At 42.9% G+C, this 17,125-nt stretch overlaps 1 protein-coding gene across 1 annotated transcript in view; it reads left to right on the top strand.

The window, feature by feature from the left end:
* Positions 1-17,125, top strand: part of LOC138581135 (fer-1-like protein 4) — a 1,598,034-nt gene that overhangs the window by 236,454 nt on the left and 1,344,455 nt on the right. The window contains exon 5 of the mRNA XM_069652231.1: positions 15,300-15,391. Coding sequence (XP_069508332.1) covers positions 15,300-15,391 — 92 coding nt within the window. The remainder of the gene's footprint in view (positions 1-15,299; positions 15,392-17,125) is intronic.

Raw genomic sequence — 17,125 nt, 5'->3', positions numbered from 1 at the left:
CGGAAATGGATTTTAGCACACACGGCTGGCGCAGAAAGTCGCACGCGCACACTGTGCACCAGCCGCGTGTGCCACTTGTGTGCTGAATTCTATGAATTACCCTGTAAGTGTGTAGGGTCGCTGCTGACTAGCTGGGACTCAAAACCCCTCGCTGCACTGTGGCACAAACAGGGTGTGGCCTAAGGGATGAGCCCTGCCCTCTTTTCCTGAGGCCCAACCTGCTACTCAGGCCATCGGCTCCTAGCACAGCAGTGAATATTGCAGCGTGCTTGCGTGCACTGCACATGATAAACTGCTCAGCATGTGCTTCAAACAATGCACAATTTTACAAAGCGTATTTGCATTGCAAAGTGAGCTTCTCCCACTACCTTGTCAGCAGACTCTGAGGTCCCAGGGAGTGAGCTGAACCTTGGATGATGACCGACGCACAGGCATTTAGGGGGTGGGAGGGCACCATTTGCAGTACGTTTGTTTCAACTGTACCTTGAGTGTGCCTGGTTCGTGTTTTCACATGTGCCAAAGTAAAAAGATATAGCGGTTTGTGCGTGTGCCCATGCTCAGCGCTGGTTGGGACTTTGTATGTCTTAGAGAGACCTGACAAGAGCTTACTTGTGCATGGTCACTGCCTGCGTCGTCAGAGACTGCAAGGAAGGCAAAGGAAAGAGCTGGGATCATGACCTGAAAGTATGAACAAGGACAGCCAGACCTTCCCCTAGCTCTTGGTTACTTGGAGTTAACCTGTTGACTGCTGCTGCACCCAACCAGAGTCACTGACTCCTACCTATGTGTGGAAAAAATGTTTTGTTTGTTTGTTTATTTAGTAATGCGCACCAAACCTGTAGGTAGCTGGGCGCAACAAGAAAGAATACTTTAGGCTTGGTTACAACATGTTATAGGTACAATACAGGACATGATAATTACAATAATAATAACAAGTAAGAAGAGGGTAAGGGTATAGGTACAAATAATGGAATAACAGAGAGCAGTTGACTAACAGTAGTTTCCTGAGTATAAAGGAGGTAGGTGGGTAGGCCGGAGGACGTTATATGTCAATAGACCTCAGACAGATTAGTGACTTACTTCTAAAGCTGGTGTAAGATTGGTTCATTCTGAGGTTCAGGGGAAGGGCGTTCCAGTATTGTGCAGCTTTGACTGGGAAACTGCTTCCTCCAGCTTTAGTGAGCGTGAACCTTGGTATCTCTAGACAGTGAGAGATCATAGCTCTAGACGGTCACGTGGATGTTTTTCTATTTATTCTGTTCAGGTATGGGGGGATGCGTCGTTAAGGCATTTGTGGGTGAGTGAGGTGGTTTTAAGGAGTATTCTGTCACTAATTTTTAACCAGTCATATGGCCTCATTACAAGTCACCCGGTATGGAAATAACGGTGGCGGTAAACGCCGCCACCATTGTTTCCATACCGGGTGATCTCGAGTCTGAGGTCTGACCTGGCGGGTTTAACACCGCCCGCCAGCAGGCGGACGTGGAAACACTGGCACTATCACGAGATGGTGCCGGTGTTTCCATGGTCCCCATTCCCATTGAGTCCTATAGCACTCAATGGGAATGGGGATTTACCGAATTCCGCCTCCGGAATTCCCGGGTCTCCGCGGTTGTAATGCCCCGGTAATTCCGGGAATAACGGAGGCGGAATGGTAAAACGAGTCTGGTGGTAACCGAGCCGGAAAAACCGGCAGGTTATCGCCGGACTCGTAATGAGGCCCATAGTCTCTTCTAGTGTTTGAAATATGCTCTCTATTGGGGAGGCTCAGGGCCGTTCTCAGAGCATTGTTTTGCAGAATCTGCAATTTATTGAGGATGTAATTGCTAGCTCCTAAATAAAGTGCATTACAGTAATCGAGCTTAGATAATATAAGGGCATTGGCCAAGGTGATACAACTTGCTTCAGATAGATACGGTCAGCATGCTCTGATGAGTTTGCCTGTGTAGACGGTGAAGAGGCTGGCAAATTCACCTGCTTCCTTTAGGTTAAGGTAGAGTCCAGATAGAATCCTAATGTTTTTACCTCATTTACTGTTTTGATTGTGTTTCCATCTATGTTAAATGAAGCGTAATTTGGGGATAGTTTATTTAAATTGGCTTTGGAGCCAAGGATTAGGATCTCTGTTTTCTCATAATTCAAGCAAAGGCCATGGAACGCCATCCATGCCTGAATGAGAGTGTATATTTCGTTTGCCATATTTCATTTACCACTGTCGAAATTGCCCAAAAGGGGAATGAGGATCTGGGTGTCATCTGCGTAATTAGTGTAGGTGACACCAAGTCTGTCCAATTGGTCAAATAGGGGCTTGGTAAAGATATTATGCATGGTAGGTGAGACACATTATCCTTGTGGGACGCCACAGGTAATATGGATCGGGTCCATTGAGGCAGAAGGGGAAAATACTTGCATGGGTCTATTTGCTAGAAATGATTGAACCCAGGCTATGGCATCACTTGAGAAGTGGGCCGCTGTTGCTAAGTGTTTGCACAACACTGTGTGGTCCACCAAGTCGAAAGTGGCCGACAGGTCCAGGAGCAGTAACATCGCCATTTTACCCTTGTCTTTTAGCTCATCGATTTGCGTCTTAAGGTCAATTAATGCTGTCTCAGTGCCATGTTGGGATCTAAAGCCTGATTGTCGAGATCCTAAAAGGTGCTTTGCTTCAAGGTAGCCCTGAATCTAAAGGTATGCTACCCGGTCGATTATTTTAAGGAGAAATGGGACCGTTCTAATGGGCCGGTAGTTCGTAAGGATAGACAGATCCAGTGTCTGTTTCTTCAGGAGATGAAGAATCCAAGATTCTTTTAAACTCTCAGGGACACAGCTCGTTTTGAAGGATGCGTTTATAAGTTTGGTTATAAATGGAGCTAGATCTCTAGCTGCATCTTTAACTATTTGGGCAGGGCAATTGTCGCCTTTGCAGTTGGACGGCTTCAAGGACAGTATAATTTTCTATGTTTCCAGGATCAACACCTTAGTGAAGCTGAAAGGGGTTAGAAGGTTGGGAACTTTGGGCGGTAGGGCGGTAGAAGTCACTGTTGGTATCAATGACGCTTTCTTTTTCTTAATTTTGGTTTGGAGGGAGGCTATTTTATTAGTCAGTGCATTTTGAATGTCCGTACACCATTGTTTGTCTTTCGGGATGTTGTATCTCTCCGATCTGCATGGGTTCTACGGTGTTGTCTGGCCCCCGTGGCGCATTGTCTTTAGGCCGAGAGAGTCTGCTTTGAGAGTCTTCTTTGAACCGGTCTGCTTTTCGGTCCTGCAACCGATGGTCTAGCTGCACGACCAGATTTATGAATTCGGTACAGTCTCTGGGGGGATCAACTACCTGGGCCAAGACATCCTTTAATTCGCCTCGTAAACCTCGATGGAATAACGTGGTTCTTTTGTTTCCTGGCCACCTGGCTTCAGCTACCAGTCTATTGAAAGTCTATTGAAAGTCGCAATGTATGTTAACAAGTCTTGGTTCCCCTGCCGGAGGGATAAAAGTTTGTTATCCACTGCTTGTTCCTGGGTATGGCGAGCAAACAGTTTTTCCATTTGTCTCTGGAACCCTCCATAGTCCTGTAACAACGGATCATTATGGGTCACCAACGGCACCGACCAATCCGCTGCACTTCCACTCAAGTATGATAGGATGAAAGCTACCTGAGCTTGGTCATTTGGAAATGCCCCAGGGCGACAAAGGAAGTGAAGGCGACACTTATTTATGAATGCTGCATACTTCCGTGGGTCGCCTGAAAACCTTTCTGGTGGTGCCAGGGGAACTGTTCCAGGCACCGTGATCTGTACTGGTGTGGGGGTATAAGACGGTGACATAGGATTTTGCATCAGTGGATTTCCTCCAGGCAGAGGAGTCTGCCCTGAATGCTGCATACTTCCGTGGGTCGCCTGAAAACCTTTCTGGTGGTGCCAGGGGAACTGTTCCAGGCACCGTGATCTGTACTGGTGTGGGGGTATAAGACGGTGACATAGGATTTTGCATCAGTGGATTTCCTCCAGGCAGAGGAGTCTGCCCTGGCTGCGATTGCAAGAATTGTCTGCTGATTTCGTCGGTGCCTCTTTGGTCACTATTAAGTCTCTCCGGAGTGCATTAGTCTCTTGTAGGGCTGAATGAACCTCAGCATGAAGGTCCCCCAACAATTGGGCCAATTGGTCGATTTCTGATGTTTCCATGGCGCCCAGGTGGATTATTTATGTGAGGCTTTGCGTTCTGTTACGCTCACCAGGTATCCACGGGGACGCCACCCAGCCAGTTGGTCGTTGGTGCCCTCCCCAATGATTCCCTGGTGTGGTCTCGCTGTCGATGGGATTCCGCCTGGAAATGAAGACTATATTAGGACTGGGCGACCAAGGTAAGTTTTCCCCCACCTCCCTTGTGTTTCCAGCCCCTCCAGGTTCTCTTCTCACCTGGTTGTCGGAATCGGTGGGCTCTCCGTCCTGCTCTCTGGGCAGGGGCGCGTTGTCTTTTGAGGGCGCAAGCGGTCCAGTTACTTCACTGACTGCTGCCCTTGTAGTGTCTTTCAGGTAGGTCTTATTGCGATAGATGGCGTCGTAATTCTTGCATGCCTTTTCTCTGTTCTAAATGTCTCTTTTTTATCTCCCTAGGAGCGCGGAGTGTCCGCTTGGCGAACTGGATATGCTGGTTCTCACCGGGAGATGATGGCGCGCTATAACACTATGATGCGATAAGGAGGCACTTTGGTAGCGCAGCGATGTCTTGTCCTCACTGACCTGTGCTTTTCTCTTTTCGTAGGTCACAGTGAGTTCCCACTGCAGATGGAGTTCCGGAGCTATGCCGGCCGAAAAGCAACCAACCAGGTAAGCCTTTAAGCGCCTTATGGTTGTAATGTCTCCACTACCTCCTTTAATGATGTCTTTCTCCTTTTCTCAGGTCCTTCGATCTGGGCGGTGAACTCCACCAACAGAGCTGCCCAGGAGCTGGCAGCAGTGAAGGATGATGAATGCAGGTAAGATTCTGCTGCTAACGATGTTCTTGGTTTTTCTGCAGGTCCGGAATTCCCCAGGCTAGTGAGAAAGCTGGACACAGTGAGAGCCACGTTGCTAGAAGCAAAGTAACGCAAAGCGTGTTGTCTTGTTCGGGTGTGGTTTAAATAGCAACTGTAAAGTAGTCCAGGTAAAGTAGTCCTTAGGCCACCACACCCAAAAGACTAGGCCGCATAGCTTGGTTCTAGGAATCAAGCTATGTGGATGCCTCCATGTTGGCTGAAAGCCTAAATAAAGTAGTTCCTCAACCAGATGCATTTCCTTACTGATGAGCCTGGCGCCAAAGATGCCAGGACTGGCCCCAAGAGGGCCTGAGAGGTGGATGCCAGGCCTTATTAGTGATCCGAGCCCTGATTCCACCTGGCCAATGGGCTTGCCAGTGGGGATCAGGGCTGAGGGTCGTGACATGAACCAGGTATTCAGGTGAGCCTTTGGTTTACTTTTTTAAAGCTTGGCTTGCGTGAAAGTGTCTAGGGCTTTAGTCATGGTGTTATTATAGACCTCAACTAAGAGGTTTGGGTCAGTATTCATAGGAATAGAGTCAAGTGAGGGCAGGAGGAGCGGCAATAATTTGTCGACTGTGATATTTGTTTTACATCTTGTAAGTAACGGACGTGCCATAGCCATGGCTTTAGGCATTGATTTGTCTAATGTTAGGGTGAAGTTTATCAAATAGTGGTCTGTCCAAGGTTGCAGGGTTATTATCAGAATAGTGGATGAGCAATTTAAGTTGGCGACCCAGTCAAGGGTTCTGCCTTTGATATGGGTAGGGTTATGGAGTTTTTGGGTAAAGCTATGATCAGCTAGAATGGCTGCTATAGATTGTGCTTGTTTATCTTCAGGATCGTTAAAACCTAAGTTGAAGTCACCTAGCACTAATATCTGCAATGAATCTTTAGTATTGTTAGAAAACAGACTAGACAAATCATCTTCGAATGTGTCAATGGGGGCAGGTGGTCTGTACAGTAAATGGATAGTTAGGGTTCGGTTACTGGAGAGAGGTAACTTGGCTGTGAGTAGTTCACAAGATTTAAGGGGTTGAGAAGTACTGAGTCTTAGTTCGAGGCTTGTTTTGGATATAATAGCTAAGCCACCTCCTTTAGCATTAAGTCTATCCATTCTTAGGATATGAAAGTTATCTGGGATGGCAAGCATAAGGGCTGGTCCTGCTGCATCATGAAGCCATGATTCAGTGATAGCCAAGAAGTCAAGGTTATCAGAGGCTAATAGGTCGGCTATTTCTGTAGCGTGTGCCACTAGGGACCTTGAGTTAATTAGGGCTCAAGAAATGGTAGAAGTTTTAACATTTATAGTGTGGTCACCCGAGTTAGGGCATGATGACTCCGTTCCATGATAGATAGAAGATAGCGAACGGTTGTGAGGGTAGGGCTTATGGGCAGGGCCCGTTGATAAATTGGTGTCTGGGCCCTTGTGGTGGCAGTTCATGCTATTCACTTTATTAAACCTGGGCTCATAAAGTCGGGGTAGTCTTGCACAAAGTCTGATGTTTCTGTCTAATAATGGACATGTTGAGACTTTGCTTAGAGACATAGTTAAGAAGGATATAACGAGTTGGGATATAATCAGCAAACTATTCCATAGATACATTATGCTATTTGCTAGTGGGCTAGGGCTGACCAAAGTTTAATAGGTGTGTCCGTAGTTAAGTAGCACAGTGGTCTGGACCACACAATGCAGTGTTTGTCAAAGGACCAAGAATCTAGTCTAACATCTAGGAGTAGGCTAGGAATGTACAGTAAACTAGCCCAAGGTAAACAGGAAGGCTAGGTATTAGCAAATATACATATGGCTAATAGCAAGCAGTTGGCAAATGCAGAGTAAACGTAAGTACACTGGCAAATCAGGCAAATGCCTGATATTCACCCACATATATCTCAGTGTCCAGAGCTGTGGAAGAGCGTAGCACAAGAACAGATGGGCCTGTTGAGCAGCCACAGGTGTGTAACAAAACTCGCTGATTCTTTCTAGATGAGGACAATGCTGACAACCTGGCTTACAAAGATTCTTGCAAGATTGGTAGGTGTACAGCTTCTCACCCATAGCAAGGTCCCAGCTACACACCTATTTATTAAAAGGGGCTGACGCTGTCTCGCTGTCTCTTCATGTCCTATTATGTCATTTCCTGTGATGTTGCACATCCATTGTGCTAATTACCACCTCCACTTCTTTTTTAGACTGTATGCCACGCCTGCATTCTAATTATATTGGTATTACCAAGATTGTAAAATTTTGTGTTCAGCAAAAGAGTGCTGTCCTTTGTGTTCTTTCCTCATGTTTTTCGAGTGTAACAAAAACATTATCGGTCGGTCCTTTAACGCCTTCGCACTAAGCAGCTTGCTTCTTTGATAGCTGACATCATCACTACTGTCACTCTGGCCATCTTGTACTTTCTTTTGAAACAGCCGCTTCCTCACCCCTTCCCTTGCTACTTAATTGATTTACTGACTCTCTGGCGACCGATTCTGTCTGTGCTCATTCCCGCCCCCCTAATTGCACATATGATCATATCATCCAAACTGGGATGTAAATGGTCCTGACATTTCTCTCCTGCTAGAATTTGTAGAATCAGTGAGAGAGCTCACCTGGCTTCATTAGAATCTCTAACCCATTTCATCCTTGCAACAGTGATTACATAAGTGCTTGTGAATATCAGGTACACAGGTATGTGAAACCATTCATGTGAAATGGCTGTATGCGGGACTGTGGCTTGGTGCCATGAAGGATGGACACCTAGACATTTCACTCCTGCCCGTTTTGTCTATATATACAGGTCATGTGATTCCCCTTTACTCGTAGCTCCATACTCTATACTGCCACTTACTTTACAAGCGTTCCGCCGCTTGTACACTGCTGTTGCTTTCTTCGTTACGGCACACTGCGACACCTTGGAGCACTGTGAGCGCTACAGCAGTGTTTCTATTTGCCGGCGGGTACTCTTCGTGAGGAGAGGAGCAGCTGTTAGTGACGCAACGTCACGTGTTGCACTGTGCCTGCTCTCTTACAGCAGGCTACACCATCTAATGGATAAAAGGTATATACAGTATGAAATATCGGTGTTCTTGCTCTCTGCACTTTTCCTTTGCCGTTGTAGACAGTCTTTATAATTCATTTTCTGCAGCATTATTTTTCTGTGTGACTTGTTGAAGGCTCCTGTTGGTATAGATGTACAAGCTTTGGCCCATTCCACTATGCATAGAAGGCCAGAACGTGAGTCAAATCCTCTGCTTGTGGTGTCTGACCCAGACATGGATGTGCTTTTGCAAGAAATAAGATAACTCGAGCCCTTTATCAAAGCCACAAACCAAAAGCTACAACAAATTGATGACTGATGGGTTGCCTTTGAAAATAGAATGGGTGAAATCAATAGTAGAATAAGTATTGTTGAAGACATATCACCCAGAGTATTGCACTTAGAATTGGCTGTTAAAGAACTACAAAAGCATAACGAGGAATCGGAAAATAGGGCAGACACAACAATCTTTGTTTATCTGGTCTGCTGCATGGCTGTGAAGGGAGTGATGCTATTCGATTTCTAGAGAAAATGCTACCTGCTCTTCTTCATATTATGCTACTTGTTCTTCTTCATACAAAATTACATGCTACAACTACACAGACGACACTCAAATCATCTACAAAATCGAAGACACTCAAGCCAATCACTCAACCCTAATTGACTGTCTAAAAGAAGTCTTTAACTGGATGAACACCTACATTCCCTGGCCGACGGAAATGGAAACCACGCTCACAACATCTAAGGTAGTAAAAAATCTGGGAGTCCTGATGGACAACAACCTAACCTTAGAACCCCAAATAAACACAATAATCAAGAAATGCTTCTTCCTCCTTCACACAAGAAGATTCTTACCTTTCCTCTCCTTCACCCACAAAACACTCACAATTGTCACCCTCATTATGTCAAGAATCAACTATGCAAACTGCCTCTACCTCAGGATGCCAGAACACCTCCTGAAGAAACTACAACGCATCCAAAATGCAGCAGCCAGATTCCTCCTCAAACTATCCGGAAGACACCACATCACTCCAGCACTAAAAATACCACTTTGGCTCCCAGTCAAACTCCCAGTCAAACATTGCATCACCTTCAAAACAATGGGCATAACACACAGAGCAATCAGCAGACAGGCAGCTGAATTCCTACAAAAGAAAATAATCTACAAGCCAACGAGACTCCCCAGATCAAGCAATTAAATCCCCCTGGAACCAAAACCAAACGTCAAGAAAGAACTAGGGGGCTCCTCTTTCTCCCACCTGGTCGCAAAAACCTGGAACAACATCCCGAAAGAAATACCAAAGACCACCTACAATTCAGAAAACTACTAAAAGCCTGTCTCTTCAACGCTGCAGAATCAAATGGAAACAACTAAACAATAAAACAGGAAACACAAAAAACAGGTTGAGGAATTTAGGATGACACAGACAGCACCCAGAACCGACTAAGGGAAACTCCTACAACAACTGGAGAGAAGACGCTAGGTGGAATAGGACACAAGCAACAACCCCATGAGGACAGAATTAGCATCCCTGCCCAACTCCATCCAACAACCTCACCCACTCCATGAACCCTACCAAGTGCCATACTTGGATGGAATTGTGAGTGTTAGCGGTTGCCCCATTTGGACAGAGTTGTGGACGTTGGAATCCGCTGGGCTCGGATGGAGTTGTGAATGGTGGTAGGTGCCACGCCTGGGCATAGCTGTGGGTGTTGGCATGTGCCGCACTTGGATGGGATTGTGAACGTTAGCCTGCGTGAACAACTGGATAGGATTGTGAATGTCGACCACTGCCACATCTCGATAGAGTAACAGTAGTTGACCGATGCCACGTTCAGACTGCATTGGGAATGCTATCGAGGCCATATTTTGATGGAATCGCGAACACTTGCTTGCCTCACATATAGACAGGTTTTCAAAAGTGGCCAAGGGCCGAATATGGTCACAGTTGTGAATATTGGTGGGCGTCATATATAGTAGGAATTGTGAATGTCGGCCGGTGCCGGATCTATATAGAAATGCAGAGATATTCACGCGCCACATTTAGCTAGAACGTGGAAATTCAGCACATCACTTCTAGACAGCAATGCCAATAACCAACCCACTAACAATTTCACCCCTCTGCATACACCACTCAAACTCTAACCAAACACAACCACAACCCTATAACACTACAAACCGCACAAGCTTCAGTACACCACAACAACAAAACAAACCACACATAGACTCGCACAACAGCACACAATTCTACAGACTGGAAAACACCCCAAGCCCAGCGAATGGTGTTAACTGGGCTGAGGCTGCCAAAGGCACATCACTGCTCTCTTGCACTTTTGCCACTTATTCCCACTTACTCACCCCTTCGCCTTTTCAGAGCCACCAGAGCGCCAGGGGGCCACTCCAGTGGTGATAGTGCCCGGTACAAATATCCTTTAACATTAACATTAACCTATTCCACCAGAAGTAGTCCTTAATATTGAACGGCATGCTGCATTGGTCCAAAAGCCGGCCCTCCCGCACCGTGCTCAGCGCAGCACACATTGATCTTCTTAATTTGGAATACACTCAATTAAACATCATTGTTCCTAAAGCAAAGGAAAATGATGGTCTTATGTGGGAAGGCAGCAGAATTTACATATCCCATGATGTGACTAAGAAAACGGCTCAACGCAGGAAGGAATTTCTATCCTATTACCCGGCTCTGAAACAACTTAATGTCAGATATGTCCTCTACCAGCCATGCTCATTCAAGGTCCCCATTAATGGGAGAACCTCTGTTTTGATGAGCCTACTGACCTCAAAACTTTCATCAGATCCCTAAAATCTGAAAGTATGGATGTGTCGCTACCTTCAAATACTCCAGTAACAATCGGCTGAGTGTTTACTTAGGTTGCCTACATTATCCTTTTATTGTGTTATGGGTGTTTTATGAATTTCAGACAGCTCTGTAAATCTGAAATATTACAGACGGCAGTGTCGGATGGGTGCCTGCTTATTCCTTGGGCCTTATTATGGTCCTTCTGGTGCCACCTAGTCCTAAGTATTTCTCTTTCCTCTCCTTTTGTAAACTTGACAAACTTTATTGTATCCTTGTCATCTCTTTTAAACTATCCCCTGTTCTTACTCACTCTTTATTTCTTTATTTTCTAATCCTGTTTAATAACTATGTCAAATTTTACAACTCCCCCATTCCTTTTGTGTTCTCCTCTTATATGTTGTACACATTTTGTTTGGTACAACATCCGCAAATCAATGTCACTCTTTCAAATGCTTCATTAATCCGCCACCACTTTTATATTCTGCTTGTTTATGTATGTATTCCATTCATTGTCTATTTCTGAATCCTGTTAATGGTTTTTAAATGTGTGTCTTGGAATATTACGGGTATCAATAACCCAATCAAAAGACATAAGATAATATCCCACTTGAAAAAATTCAACCCCTCAGCCGCTTGTATCCAAGAAACCCATTTATCCATGCTAGAATCTATGAACCTCCAAACCGTTTGAGTCTGGGATATTATTGCTAGTCCAGCTGATAGGCGTCACAATATTAACTAACAAGAATTTGCCTCATAATATTCTTCATACACACTCTGACTATAAGGGTAGGTGGGTTTGGGTTAAACTAAAAATAGGCTCCAATATTATATCCATCATGAACATTTATTGGCCAACATTTCCTGATGGGGTGCCATCAAGCAGGTTATTTTGCAATCTAATCTCACTAATCTCATTGTCTGTGGTGAAATTAATAACATTATTGACCCCTTCATGTGTAGGAGATCAAATTGTGTCTTTAACAGCTCCAGATCTTGTTTACACACTGTTTATCGGAGCTCAGACTTGTACACACTAAGAAGTTGTCTCACCATTACTGACTTTTACTTTACTTTTCAATCCCTGCCCCATGACACACTTTTACACCTGGATTATATTTGTGTATCTAAAATCCTATCCTGGGCTATGACTGTCTCAAAAATTGCACATATTGTCATATCTGATTGTGCTCCTGTAATAACTACTTTTGACCTTCGCATTCCAATAGATGGATATTCAATAACTTCCTATTACATGATAAGCAGTATGAACAATCATTTCTCACATTCCAACAGCAGTATTTTGTAATAATCATGATGAAGACACTTCCATCATTAATAATTAGGATGCTTTTAAGGAGCCTTAAGAGGTCATGTAATCTCTTATGTGAGTAGGCAGAAAAAAGCACATAGAATCGAGTTAGATGCATTGTTTTTTTCAGCTCACTAATTCTGAGAAACAAAATTATCAAACTTCAACCGAACAGGAGCGTCATATGGTTTTGTCTTTACGCTTTAAAATGAATAAGAAATTAACTGAAGAAGCCTAAGGTGTCATTGTAAAATGTAAATCTAAGATCTACCAAACCTCTAACAAAGGCAGTAGAGCACTTGCTTCTTATCTTAAAGCCAAAAAGTAAAGAGCCTTCATCTCCCACAAAAAAAATATAATGGTGCTACAGACACAGATACTGGAGCAATTATGTAGGTCTTTCGCAAATTTTAGCGTGATCTTTACTCTCCTGAAATAGTTTGCCCTCCATCTAATCTTAACTCCTTTTTTTTATAACATCAGCAGAAACTCTTATTCAAACTTAGATCTTCTTTTTGGTCGGGACAATACGATCCCTATATTTGAAATTGTTGAAGCCATTAAAGACTTATGGAAAGGGAAGGCCCCAGGTCCGAATGGTTCATCCATTGAATTGTTCAGTCACTTCATCATGTTATCCTCTAAGCAGGAAGCACTCTTCACATACTTTTCTAACCAAGGATTTTCATCTGGTATGTTTGCTGAGGCACTATTAATTTTTTTCCTAAGTCTCAGAAAGACGCTGATCATCCAAAGAATTATAGACCAATATCCCTAATTAACGTTGAATGCAAGATTCTTTGTAATAGAATTGAGTCATTTCTTCCCAAGCTGGTCAATTCTGATGAAGTTGGGTTATCAAAAGAAGAAATATCTCATCCAATGCTAGACTACTACTTGATGTTATTCACCTTATTAAGAATGATAAAAAAGATACAGATGGTTGCGCTGCCATTGCTTTAGAGACCGACAAGGCTTTTTATAGAGCTGATTGGAATGATCTTTTCCATGAACTAAAGTGGGATGGCTGTGTTCAAGGTTTCATATCCCTTGTCAAACTCTTTTATTCAGATTCCGGAAGTTCTATTTTTTATCAATGATCAGGGCTTGTCACTTGTCTCCTATTTTGTATGTCATTTGTCTTGAACCCTTATTGGAAGGTATTAGAAATGATATATATATCCCAGGGATTGAGACTATAATTGCTGCTTATACTGATGACTTATACTAAATCCTAAAGCCCATCTTCCTAATTTACTGAATAAGTTGGATCTCTTTTCTTCAGTGTCAGGGTTACAAGGTCAGTAGGGATAAGTCTGAGGTCCTGCCCCTTAACCCATTTTGTCTTAAGCGCCAAAAAGACTCATTTGGTTTCAAATGGTGTGATAGTTCTTTTAAATATCTTGTACTACAATTTGCCTCATTGATTAGTAGCACCATTACATTTAATACGGATGTTCTGTTTGGTAGGCTTAAAGATTTAACATCTGCCTGGTCAGCTCTATAATTGTCCTGGTGAGGACGCTTGGAAACCATCCAAATGATGTTGTCATCTATTGTCCTTTATTATCTAAAAATGCTCCCAGTTCCCCTTCTTGCCCCCTTTTTTAGACCCAGCAACTCAATGCTGGTTAACCTCTTGTGGGGTACAGGAAAAAATAAGACAATTTCGATCAGCAACTCAAGGCGCTCACTATGAAAGCCGTGGGGTCCCATTTCTGGATTTTGAGTGCCATCATGGTGCATTTCTATTGAAACAGGCTTGTTCTCACCCATTGGAAATAATGATATCCCTGCCTGGCTTACTCTATACAAAGAAATGGTCTCCCCAATCAATATTAGTGTTGGGGAGTACAGCAATATTGGCGCCATCGAACGTCCTAAACGTGCACGAAAGTACAAGCTGCGAAAGTCACTATGAAAAGGCACGCAACATAGAAGCAAATGGTGCCATATAAAGAAGGCTATTCTGCAGAGGCCCAATAATGCCAAAGTAGCCCTGCTTCACTAAGCCATAATGCATACACCTTACAGATTAACATAACTGTGTGCTTTCAGACAGATATAGCATTATTTAACATTAGTTAGGAAATGTAGAAGTATTCATCATGTTAATGAATAATCAAAACCCTTTGCATTAGCTGAAAACACAGTACATGTAGGCCTTGAGTTCTGGTTAGCTATTCCAGAAGCATGAAAACCCCCAGCCCCCTCAGCAGAAAACATCAACCAGACTCCTACAGAGAGACACACACGTTCCAAGCTGCAACTTTCTAGAGTAAGAGATTGAAGCTGCGCATTGATTGGCTAAGGCAAGGAGGGCGAGCATCTTCCCAGGCCTGTGTTGCAGCAGTTCGGTCATGAAAGAGCAGCACAGAAATATATCAGACCTCATGAGCAGTGTATACTAATAAATATGAAGGTGCTAGCACCTATGAAATATAGATGGATATGAATTACATCCAGCAGTATCTGATAGGTTGCTTTTAGATATATTTTTCTAGATGTTTTTCAATGCTGATATACATTTATATGTATTTTATGATGTTACTGTGTGAATGTAAAAACATTTTTATTCTATTATGATGTTTTTGGTAAATAATAAAATATGATGTTATATTTGTTCATCTGACTGAGCCTCTTTCCCCTCCACATTTATCTGAATCAATTATTAATTGAATAATTGTTGTACTTACCCTTGTGACCTTTTGCCTGTCTTTTGTATTTAGTCTTTACCCTCTTGGTCCATTATATGTATTAATTAAAGCAGTATATACTCCAGATGTATGATATAATTATGCATACTAGATGTGGTATAAATACTATCTTCTTCATGTTTCTCAAGCCTTGTTTATTAGCCAATCAATGGTTTACTTATAAGTTATTCTATTCATACTGTATAACTCTTATTATGTTAACTTGTTAACATATCTTCTCACATTGCATTGTAAGTATGTGTTCTTAACTTTGTATCTCATGGTGATGCACGTTACATATCCCACTGCCATTTATATCCTGTTTTAATTTGTTCAGTAATATTAATACAAAGATATTAAACAAAGAAATCACTGTATGAAAATATTTGTACATGCAAGACTCTGATCCTTGTCCTTCTCTTTTCTAGGTCTACGTTGAGTTAGACATTAGATACCAGCCTCCGGAGGGACCAGCAGGAAAATGGTTTGAAGAAGACTTTATTCATCCTTTGGAGGACAGGTAATGACATGCAAGTAATAGGTACCTTATATATGGATTATTGTGCGGTCCATGTATTAATACTTTGGAACTGTGAACTGTCATTATTAAATGTAGTTGAAGTTGAATTTCGTGTTTTCTGAATTTTCTTATTATTGCTATATTGTGCTTATGCTCAAAGAAACCTGAAGTTTTAGAGCCCTACTAGGAAAAGATGGCATATCAGTGCAATCCAATCGGTTACTGTACTAACTTTAGTGCTCGTGCAAACTGCTGTCATTACATGAAACAGATTGCACCCCTGATGGACTGGTGATGTGTGCAAAGAAGAGGTTCTCACTGGAGGGGAGAGCCAAGTAATTAATAGTTTTACTTTGGGAACCAAAACCTTTATTACATTAAAGAAGATTATGGAAGGTTATCTGTTGTGTGCTGAGTGGTTAGAGGGCTATTTTGCCATGCATGCATGAAATAACCTTAGGGCACTTAAAGGGTCAAATATCTTTTAACTTTCGTTACAAGTTTATTCTCATCCTTCATCCAGTAGGAAGAACAAATTGTCTGGTCACACCATATGCTGGAATAACTATTTGGTGTTGTTTAACAGCAATGATCTAACTAGGTACAGTAGCGAGTGGTGAAGCCCTGTTTTCTTCATGTATTTTCGGGGATTGAAGTCTTGCAAAGTTTGATGAGTAGCCCCAATGCTTGTGCTATACTGTTAAATATAGAGGCTCTACCTTTCTCAACCTTCCCATGTTAATTTGTAGCCTTAGTAGATGGAGCTGTTGATAAAAACACGGATTAGTGACCCTAAGTATTCCCAATTAAGGGCATTATAAAATGTCTGGCACACCAGTAGAAATACACTTTGGAGCTCATTTTGGAATTCTACAATGTGTGAATGGAAGTCCAAAAGACAGGTGCAATGTTGTTGCGCCTGTCTTAACGCCTCCGTTCACGCCCGCCTGGGCATTTTCATTGTTTTTGAAGGCAGAGGATGGGGGTTCAATGGAAGTTATGTTTCCACCTCCCTTTTACCCTCCGCCTTCAAAAACAATTTGGTTTCATGCCAGCATGAGATTTTCATGCTGCCATAAAACCAATGATTTTCCTATGCAATAGTCTGCTTTTTAGACCAGAAAAAATAATGCAGATTACCTAGGAAATAATGGTAAACCCTGCTGCCATGCGTACATGGAAGGCTGTGTTTACTAATTTTGCACTTCAGAGTGTAAAAGAGATGTACAAGGAGGCTTCTGCTGTCTCTTTACATTTCACCATTGCACTCTGCAGTGCAAATAATGAACATTTCCCAGATGGGGCCTGTTTGCACTGAAGTGCAAATGTAAGCGGTCACTTTCGAGCAATTAACAATCATATTTAAAACGAGCTCCCTCATGTTTCTGCAGGGATTTAGAATCAGCATTCCTCAGGGAATTTGGAATAGTGCTTACTTACATATTCACTGTACCATGGTAGAACTTAGTTAACAAAAACACGGTTTGGATTTTGTCGTAATTAAGTAAAAACCTTTGACGTCCTAAGGGAAAATGCCACATGAATATTTTACATGATGGTGACTACCAGATCGGGTATAAAAAACGCTAGTGCAAGGTATGCCACACATTTGTCTTTCCTCAGAAGATCTTTTTTAAGAGCCGCAGCCACTCAACGACTACAATACACTGATGCAAGATCACAGCCCAAAACCAGATCAACCTTCTAGAACTGCTAGCGGTACTCAAAGCTTTC

Source organism: Ambystoma mexicanum, chromosome 3p (genome assembly GCF_040938575.1).
Source record: "Ambystoma mexicanum isolate Mex_15411 chromosome 3p, UKY_AmexF1_1, whole genome shotgun sequence".
Lineage (NCBI taxonomy): Eukaryota > Metazoa > Chordata > Amphibia > Caudata > Ambystomatidae > Ambystoma > Ambystoma mexicanum.
Note: the sequence above shows the minus strand (reverse complement) of the source record. Positions and strands in the feature narration are given on the sequence as shown.